The sequence below is a fragment of the Chanos chanos genome, chromosome 7 (genome assembly GCF_902362185.1).
Source record: "Chanos chanos chromosome 7, fChaCha1.1, whole genome shotgun sequence".
Classification (NCBI taxonomy): Eukaryota; Metazoa; Chordata; class Actinopteri; order Gonorynchiformes; family Chanidae; genus Chanos; species Chanos chanos.
In genome coordinates, this window is record NC_044501.1 from 8,484,310 (window position 1) to 8,495,163 (window position 10,854).

Sequence of the window (10,854 nt, forward strand, 5' to 3'; positions counted from 1 at the left end):
AATATTGCCATGACATTCATGTCCATGATGAGTGTATGTAAACTTCCGACCACAACTGTATATATGTGTATGTATATATACACACAGGCATGGTTCCCACAGGTAAAAAAAATGCAAAGGTGCTTTCATACATATGAAAGCATTTACGCATCTTCTTTACCTGTGGGAACCATGATTTTGAGACCAGTTTGACAGGGTGTCCCCAGGAGAATAGTGTGCTTTCAGTGGAATGTCCTCATAAGCCAAACAAGTGCACACACAAACATCAAAAACACCAAACACAAGCTCTCACACACACACACAAGAGCTGCACAGTGACACAGTCATCCGAGTTCATTATGTATGAGCATAAGAATGACTTTTTATTCATATCACCATAGAAGGCAAATCGAGGAACAGGACAAACTGTTCGGCTGTTTATGTCTCCAAACACACTGTCACAGAAAAGAGAGAATTTGACATCGCCGGTGGGCAGACCGAGAACATGAATTCAGTTTGACGGGGCAGTTCAAGTCAAAGGTCAGAGGTTATGGATAGAGGGGTGGTAAGGGGTGTGGTAAACAGGGAGTGGAGGGGGGCATTAAGTTGTAATTTTGTTAGTTTCCGTGAGGTTGAAGCCTCCTCCAGTGAATCGGGGCCCGTCTGGTCTCTGAGGCTGAATGACAGACTGATCCATGTGGGCCAAGATCCGTTCTTTCTCCCTGTGGAGGACACGTCATACAGACAGAGAGAGGATGAGGGGGGAAAAAGACAGGCATGCGAGCTTAGACACAAACACTGATACATACACACCATGCATAAACACGCACACACACACACATACATACATGCTCAAAGCTCCCAACATAATTATATAACAAGAGTTTTGCAAACTTAGACACACACACATACACACAAACACGCACAAACATGCAGTTTTACACAGATAAATACTCTCACACTTTGATTACTTTTGTGTCTTATTGCTAAATTAGTTTGGCTTACAGTCACATTTTAAATATTTAAACGCTATTCAAACAAATGTCTTCATGAAACATTTAGTACATTTTGAGTTTTTAGCATTCCTGAACAGACAAGCATACTAAACACACACACACACACACACAAACACACATAAACAGAGGCACGCAGCAGCAGACAGAAGCCCCAGTAGAGAACAGCTGTTGCCACCCTGTTTTCTTTCAACTGTTCTCCAGTGACCGGGAAGCTCTCATACCTAATTCTGCACAGCACTACCCCTGGAACCCCACCTGTGTCCGCTGTACATCTCTCTCTCTCGCTCTCTCTCTCTCTCGCTCTCTCTCTCTCTCTCTCTCCTCCAATATCAAACGCCCTCAGTTAAAAATGCATTGCCTATAGTGCATACTTAGTACAGAGTGAATTTTTTTATGTCGGGAACAACGATAACATTAAATAACAAACAAACAAACAAACATAAATCCTTCCGAACACAAACAAATTCATCTCAGCCAACCTTCTACCAGAGCGACCCCCCCCCCCAGCCTGCTGACGTTGGGGGTGTTGTACGCAGACATCTGTGAAGAGATGAGAGTTTTGATCCACCTCTATTTGGTTGACTTCTAGAATCACCGTCATCTCGGGGATAATGACTTCTGACAATCGAGGAAATCTGCTTGTAATCACATTTACAGAAAACTGCAGCAGAGAGGAGAGAGCAAGGCCGTGACATTTACCGAACCGCAGAAACTAATCGGTCTAGACACCTTCATTCTTTTTATCCTCGTGCATAGATGTACGTTTCGGTGAAATATCTTTTATAAACATCTGCCGTATGCACCGTTTTCCCTCCTCCCTTTCGTGCCAGCGCTCGCAAATGTGAAATTCGTCGATAACGATGAACATTCCTCTTAATAATGAAATATTCACGATAAATAACTAAACATAGTAATATCAAGTTACAAACAAGGGGCAAAAACTCTCCAAAAGCCAATGAGAGGATTCGAAAAACTTGTTTTGTGTTGTTTTTTTGGTTTTTTTCCCTTATTCTGTCTATGGTTGGAGATGCTATGAAGAAAGAAGGCCCCAGTTTGAAGAGGCGGTGCGTCAAGCCTCTGAAAGCCAATGGGAATTCCTCGATGCTGACAGGAACCAATCAGCAGCTCTTCTGTGTAATCCTCCCAAGACTAAGAATCAAAGGCAAAAAAGAACTCAGGGTTCCAGATTGTTTGTTTGTTTGTTCTCCGTGCTTCTCACAACAGCTCTGAACAACTCATCTCAGTCCCAATTAAATCCATTTACAGTCCTCATTTGTGAACCAAATGGATCATTTATTAGGGCTAAATTGATCTGTAAGGCAAGTCGTGTTGGATGATGGCTCACCGGGTATACGATAGTCGGCATTCATGAACATGATTACATTAAACGCAAATTAAAGAGAGACTAACTGAGCCACACTCGTTCTGAGAATTTCATACATCCACGGCTCTGACAGGAATTAAAAGTCTTTTACACAGTCAGCGTAATAAGTGTCTAATTACCTATTACGGTTGTAATATATGGCTTCGCTAACAATTATCTTTACATGTACACCAGTCTTAACCATAATCCCAGTAAATAGACAAAGACGCAGCATGATTTGAACCGTAGGAGAAAAAAAAAAAAAAAGCCAGCCTAGGGCCCTTTTGAAAGGTGGAAATAAAAAGAGAAAAAAAAATGCTAGGGGTAATGTACAGTGAACGTGTCATTTACGACACAATAAGCCCTGAATGGTCAGTGTAACCCCCAATGCAAAGTCCTCCGCACCCTGAGGGGGTTTATTTTTCTAGCAAAACATTCATTCTCTGGCTTATTAGTTTTCAGTTTCCACCTCTAAATATAGCTCCTCTCCATGCTGTTAGCTGTATTGTGTGTTACTAAGTCTGTATTCTGTGTGCGTGGCTAGCCACTAAATTTCTTGTTGCTCATAACAAACTGATTAGCTTCACAGCACCTATTAAGCTAGATAACACAAACAATTTAGCCGAACGTTTTATTCTGATAAAAACAACAACAACAAAAAAAAAGTGAAGGGTAGAGACTACAACAAATTAGCTGACTGTTGGAAAACAAGCAACAATAAGTGACCCGAATACAAAGAAAGATGACAGTGGGCAGGAGTGAATGTGACCAAATGGCTTGGCTGGAATTTATGCAGAGTGATAGAATTAGATTTGACATCAATATTCTAAACCCTGTCATCATGCAGAACTACTCTCAGACCAATCAGAATCGAGTATGCAAAAAAGCTGCCGCATAAATTAGAATATCTATTATCACCCTTACTGTTCTATTGCTTACTACTACGCAAAGGATGGCATGTCTCATACATTTTAGATTAGAGAAAACTGTGACAAGCATTGGTTTTTGGTTTAGCACTTCTTCCATCAACAGTTACAGACATTTATAACGAAGAGGAAACGATGGCATTAAATAGCTGCTTTTTTTTGGGGGGGGGGTTTTGTCCTCCCACTGTTCTGGATGCGTGTGTGGGTTGAGCATGTTTGCAGACCATGTGTGTGATTACAACGAGCAGGTTGATTACTGGCTATTTCATTTTCTCCTTTTTGTAATTAATTTCAAATTAAAATCCATAACCACTTAACAGAGAGGGGGAAAAAAAGAAAAGAAAAGAAAAACAGTCCGTCAATTAGACTCATCATATCTAAACAACAAATTAATAAGCCGAGAACGAGCGGGTGATTAAAGGACAGTAAGTCAGTGATATGGATGTATTTAGTGGAAAACGAAGCCTTTATGTTTGCCATGGTATGGAAATAAAGATTTTTCCCCTCTCTCTCTCTCTCTCTCTCTCTCTCTCTCTCTCTCTCTCTTTCTCTCCCTCTTCATTGGCTCATTGTTCACGACACACTAACCATCTTCCCCTTCGGGCCATTAAAGACATGCAGAGAGTGGGGAAAAAAAAACAAAAAAAAAACAGATGAATGAAGGAGAACAGTTGGAGTAACGGGAGAAAAACAAAGCTGTTTGTATTTTGTTTAATTGCTGTGTGAGGAAGCTGTCATGTCGTTTAAACAGAAGCGAGAGCGTCCTTTTTCAGCTGAACAAAAGTGACAGCGCTTTTTTTTTTTTTTTTTGGGAACCGCGTCCTGAGACTCCCGGCGCCTTGATTCGCTGGGTCACAACGAGATTTCACATTCTCATACCGTCCTCTCCTTCTTCTCCTTACGCATCACGCCAGACCTCGCCGTACGTAAAAAGGAATCGGATTATGGAACACGTTATTGGAAACCAACGCCGATCGTAGATTGTCGTGCTTTTTTTTTTTTTTTAAGAGAAACTTCAAGCATTTTATCGCAGCTGGCTGACACAGGGCCCGATCATTTCTCCATCGTTTCTGCCATTTCGGCAAATCTCTCTTTTTTTTTTTTTTTTTTTGAAAGGACACTAAGTGGCACGTAAGTAGAGTTTTAGGATATGAAATGAACAAACCAAAACAGCCTGTATCACTCAAAACGAGTGTTTCACCATAGGACATGGGGGAGGACGGGGGAACTTCTTACTACTGCTGCTTTGTAGATTCTCTTTCCAAAGCTCGTAAATGAGAGAGTTCTATTTGCTTCGTAGATTCTCTTTCCAAAGCTCGTAAATGAGAGAGTTCTATTTGCTTCGTAGATTCTCTTTCCAAAGCTCGTAAGTGAGAGAGTTCTATTTGCTTCGTAGATTCTCTTTCCAAAGCTCGTAAATGAGAGAGTTCTATTTGCTTCGTAGATTCTCTTTCCAAAGCTCGTAAGTGAGAGAGTTCTATTTGCTTCGTAGATTCTCTTTCCAAAGCTAGTAAGTGAGATTCTCTTGCATTCCATGGGCAGAGCAGCAGGTAACATGTTTGTTTTGATTGTTGTCTTGAAAAGTCTCCAGTTCAATTCTGTCTGTGTGTGTTGTATCTCAACAGTACCTGTCTAAACAATGCCATCAGAAAGCAAACAACTGGGATATTCCCACTGACAGTAAGGCACGCTGTGTTTACAGCTCTTTTACAATAAAAGCAATTATTTAGACACAGTGACAGAGTACATTACTACAGGCCTCCTGATGCTGACATCAGAGAGATTGGAGAGATTAAAAATAGGTTTAAAAAAAAATTAGGACTTGGGGAGATTACAAAAAAAAAATTACACATATTTCATATAACATAAACAGGCCTCCTTGTATTGGCTCAGGTAGAGATGTTAGGATTACACTACGGCTGGGTAAAACTAGGTATTACATCCAACCAACTCAATCCATGACACACGCTAATGTCATATTTTACATGACTGACTGGTACTTTTACATACTCTGTGTGTGTGTGCGCGTGTGTGTGTGTGTGTGTGTGTGTGTGTGTGTGTGTGTGTGTGTGTGTGTGTTTCCAATTGCAAACCCTGGCAGACACAAGCTGGTGAGGTATTCATAATTTCCATTAGACATAAGGATGTTACAAAATACATTCAAATCAGACGCATCTTTGGACCTAGATAATGGCCTAACCTGCCTTTCGGTCCAAAAAATAACCAGCCAATAGTAGCTGAAGTAATTAACAATGACTAAAACATGAGGAGATGTCAGTACTTCTGCACTGTTTACCAACTGTAATAGTGGGTAAAATTCTGCCAGACATGTAGGTTGTTGTTGTTGTTGTTGTGTATGTGTGCGCGCGCGTGTGTGTGCATGCATGTGTATTTGAGATGTATTCCACACACACACACAAAAAAAAAATCAAAATCCATTCTCTCATATTTAACAAAAGTATTGGCACCTGCTTGTCAAGTGACCACTGACCTCACGTCAGAAATAATGGCTCCCCTTCCATTAATTTCCCTCAGCTCTCCATGCGGCACTCAAACCTCATTACAGATGTCCACTCAGTGGACCCACTCAGCAGACACACTCAGTAGAGCTGCACACCTGACTTCTCTGTGCCCAGGGGAGAACAAAACAGCAGCTGAGAGTGAGGTGATGGTGTAAAGGAAGAGAAGTTTCCACAGAAGTCAGAGGAATGTTCTGTTTGAATGAGATCACTGACGCGCTGTAGTTCCTTGTTTCGCTGGTTCTATCCTTTAAAACCTTTAGAATGGTCTCTCCTTTGATGATTTTCCCCCTTACCTATGTGTCAGCTAAGAGATTTCCCATAATGCGAGACATGCGTATCAACGGCGAGGTTTCCGACAGCGCCAGAGACCCGCGTGTCCATGGCGAGATTTCCCCACGGCGCAAGAAACGAGCGTGTCAGCGGCGAGATTTCCCACAATGCAAGACGCTCCAGCGTAAACAACAAGATTTCCCACAATGCGAAAGACCGGCGCGTCAACGGCGAGATTTCCCACAATGCAAGGGGCGCATGTGTCGGGAGATAGCGGGCAGACCCCTCCAACCAGCACCACTTTCCCCACAGTTACCAGATCTTGTTTGTAACACTGTGTTACTTGTTACTGCTTGAAAAGCACACGCTTACATCCCACAGCAGTGTCTGTGTGTGTGTGTGTGTGTGTGTGTGTGTGTGTGTCTGTGTCTCTGACTTCACAAACACATCCCCGCAGTGCGGTGTGAGTGTCTGCATGACAAATGCGTCCCTCGGTGGTGATTGTGCAGGCATTTTCTAGGAGACAGCAGGCTTTGAATATCTGCACTAAACACTACACTCTACCCTCTAGAGGTGAAGAAACAGGCAAAGTCTGCATTTATTAGCACACAGCGTGTGGGTATTTCACATTTAATCTCTACCCGCACTCACGTGTTATCGCTATGTACACGTACACTCGTACGACTGTCTTTCAAACTCCTCCTCCTCCTCTCCATAGTAACCACGTCGTAAACACACAATTGAAACTGATTGCATTAGCGAAAGGGTGTTATTAAAATGAATGAAGAGCGTGTACGCCGCGCGACGCAGCAAGTTAGCTGTAATTAAAAAGCGATTGGAAGAAAACTCCCCTTTGCGTTGTTGCCTCTGCAGCAAACAGTGATGATGCTTAAGCAAACACAAGAGTGTACCGCGGAGTCAAAGCTCCCCGAGTCTGTTGCCCACGCAAGCTAACAAACTAAAGCCTCTCGGCCGTGTTCCCTGAGTGGAACCGCGGCGAGACCGCAGGCTCAAACTTTTAATTTAGGGAGGCGAAAAGGACTTCCCATCCCGTAATCCACGCTGTGAAAATGATCCCTGTCTCCTTTTTTTTTTTTCTTTATCCAAGGACACACACCCCTACGGCGGATCAACCCGGCTCCAACACCAGCTGCGCCGGCCTGGAGGTCGCCTTAAAACCCGTTAAGCTCTAATTACATTAGCAGTTAGCAGGAGGAAGAAAAGAGAGAGAGAGAGAGACAGAGAGAGAGAGAAAGAGAAAGAGACAGATTCAGTGGCTACTGTAGCATCCAGAGGGAGAGGAGTGATAAAGACTATTGGAGACGTCAAGGTCCCTCACAAAGCGAATGCAAGGATAGTGAACACAGACACAGAGTTCAACAACTCCACGATGAGTCTGTTTCTCGTCCTCTTGCAGTGTTTTACAGACGGTTTATTTTGTGTTTGAGTGAGTGAAAGGTGGTGTACAGACGCTGAATTGTGTAGCTGCTTTAAATCAGCGCAGGTCAAGCAGTAAAAAGTATATATGATGACGGCTCAGCTTTCGACAGCGTTTAAAGTACGGCTCCAATCTGACAGTTTGGCAGGTGTTTCTTAACACTCAGTCAAGCAGTCTCTCCTTAAGAAAGGAGTCACCCAGTGTGTTTGTGTTTTTGTGTGTGTGTGTGTGTGTGTGCGCGTGTGCGTGTGTGCGCATCTGTTTCTTTGCTTCTCTTGCAAATCACGCTTGATCACCTCTCGTTACAATCCCAGAGTTTTGCATCCAAACCCATAAACACGGACGCCTCTTTCCCAGAATGCAATAATCCCAGCCTTCATTTGCATGCTATTTATTGTGAACCCGTCAGTTTGGGCTGCACCTCCTGTCTCTCTTCCTCAGCCGAGCGAAGGCATCAAGCCGGGATCTCTCATCGCTCATCGTCCAGATCAGAGAATTTACATGCCATTCCAGCCGCAATTCATTCCATTCCGCTGTGCAAGCAAGAAAATAACAACGAGAAGGTGAAAAAAAAAAAAAAAGATTTCAGGTATATGATTTGGTGACAAGATGTGTTAAGGTTCCAGTCAGAAAGTTGAGCTTTAAAAATTACTGTATTTGTCAGCAGTCCTAGGATGGGATGGGATGGGATGGGATGGGACGGGACGGGATGGGATGGGATGGGGGGGGGGTTGGGCAGTGGGGGGGGCGGTTACCAGCCGGCGTACGAACAGCACGTGCTGGATTGCTAATATCGATAATTGTTGCGGCAAGTTCAGTCTTAAGGAGTCCATTTCACCGGCTTACCATCGTCGTCAAAGGCATTTACGGCCGGCGGGCATTTAATCTGATCTCTGCGCCTGATTTAGACAGGATCTATGAGTTGTTTAGCTTCCTGCGTTGCAAAACCAAAAAAAAAAAGAAAAAAAAATAGAAAAAAAACGACAACCGAGCTGCGATAATGGGCGGTGTCAACAAGTGGCGTTTAAATATTCTTAATTGTTATTGATCTCCTGAGCTTGACCTGCCCTGACGCACCACTGAAGACGCATGCCCTTCATTTCCAGGGAAGAAGGAAAAAAGGAGGAGAGAGAGAGAGAGAGAGAGAGAGAGAGAGAGAGAGGACGGTGAAGTCTATTGAGACGTGTGGTTAGCCCATGGCTATCCGTTCTGCTACCATCAATCGATAGATTTAGAAAATGCACAGAGGTTATGACTCACCCCTGTCTGGAGTTATGAGATGGGTGAAGCCAAAAAAAAAAAACATATTTATTCATTTGGCTCTGAACTGGAGGTTATATGCAGTTTGAAAAGAAAGGGGAGGAAAAAAGGGAGAAAAACTAAAACAAATGAACTAAAAAGAAAAAAAAAAATGACAGTCTCGAACTTTTGTCCCGGTACTTGATGAATATTATTCCGCGTGGCTATAAGTCAAAAGTCTACGCCTATCAGGCTTTTGTAGCAAAACAAATTCTTCCGTATGTGTGTCCCGCGTGTGCACTAAATGTTATTACTCTAATGTTTTTGTCCTCAAGATAATTTGATTCTCACTCTAGAAAAGGACATCTTTCTTTCATCTGCGCTGGGAAATGGCCCTCACGGGGCCATATTCTAATGTGAAAAACTCTGATTCTCTTGTTTCAAAACTACACCCCCCCCCCCCCAAAAAAAAGAGGCGCTAAATTACACCGCCGCAGACTGAATCACCGAGGCAATGGAGCACATCAGCGTTCCTCAAAACCGGGCTGTGTACCAGATTAACAGTCCGGCGAATAGGAATGAGATTTGTCCTAGCGACCAGAGGGGTCCTCTTCAGTATTTAGCCGGCTAGATAAATGCCTGCGTAACAAGAGCAGAATTTCAACTAAGCATTAGCCGTGGGGGTTATCGTAGCAAATAATCTCTTTAGTAAAACACACAACCACTAAAAGCAAATGGGCTGGCGGTGGGATGTGTGTGTGTGTGTGTGTGTGTGTGCGCGTGTGTGTTGTTGGGGAGGGGGGGGGGGGGTTGTTAGTCTTTTTAAAGTTTACAGACTGGTTCTGTTTTGGAGTCTGAGCTGGGTTGGATGTGTCGGACTCATTTGGCTTCTTTGCTGGACGGAGCAGTGAGAGTTGCTCGGGGCTCTGGATCGTGGACTGTTTCTGGGTGAGAGATGTCTGCAGGAGAGGAGGGGCCAGTTGTTGATAGAGTGAATTTAAAGCCTTTGATCATTGCTCCTCCGTTAAAAAAAAAAAAAAAAGGAGAGAGAGATCTGTAAATGTTTGCAACACATGCAGCATTAATATAACGATTCCTCAGGCACAAAAAAAAAATGTTGAAAAATAAAAATAGCCTTTCGTTAGCGTCTATTAATACTGCTCTCTCTGCTCCTGTTTTTTGGAGTTTTTTTTGTGTGTGTGCGTGTTTGTTTGTTTGTTTTAAGCAACATATGCTGATGATAATTATTTGCAAACACAAATCACACAGAGACTATTACGTAAAAGGTTTCCAGTGGGCCCGGTCTTGATCAATGCGCATGGAAACAAAACAGCCAACGTTGTTGATATATATATATTTTTTTTTTCCAAATACAAAAGTGACCCACTGCGGGATGAGCAGCGAGCTCTAAGCTGGTTACTGGAGCTTAATTGTGAGGCAAATGGAAACAAAGTCGTTTCTTAAGGTAGGGGAGTTAAAAAAAAAATAATAAATTATACGAAATAAATAAATAAATAAATCCGTAGCCGAGGAAGAGAAGTCTGCCATGAAGAACTCCGTTTCCATACCCATTTCTTTTTCAGGTGGGAGGCAGCAGAGGAGAACAGGGAGGGAGAAGGGGGGGGGGGTGAATTCCTTTGCCTGATGAAATAGACTTGGTATGGTCTGTGAACACATCCTTTCGCAGGAAAAAAAAAAGAGACAAAAAAAAAAAAAACCAAAACACAGGCAGAGGATGAAAAAGAAAGACGGCAAAAGCAAAAACAAAAACAACGTGAAAGCGTCGCACGGAGCGTGAACGACTGCCGAAAAAACACGGAGAGAAAACACAATAAAATGGGTGGGAATGAAAAAACAGAAAGGGAGAAAAATATAGAGGAAAACATGCCTTGTTTTTTTTTTTTTATTCCTACTTCTCAGAGGTCATTAGCCTGTCGGATACAGAAACCTAGCGTGTGTAATCTAACATTAATTGGCAGAGTCTAGTCTGGAAAGAAAAGAGCGAACAGTCTTGTGTGTATAATCATGTATGTGACTGAGAAAGCCGATTACCTTACAGGTCTCTGTTTGGAGAACAAAGTGCTGCACGATTAATACGCCG

General features: G+C 42.9%; 1 protein-coding gene across 1 annotated transcript in view; it reads right to left on the minus strand.

The window, feature by feature from the left end:
• Positions 1-580: 580 nt before the first annotated feature.
• Positions 581-10,854, minus strand: part of cfap58 (cilia and flagella associated protein 58) — a 73,649-nt gene continuing 63,375 nt past the window's right edge. Inside the window, exon 19 of the mRNA XM_030778930.1 lies at positions 581-701. Within this exon, the coding sequence (XP_030634790.1) occupies positions 581-701 (121 nt within the window). The remainder of the gene's footprint in view (positions 702-10,854) is intronic.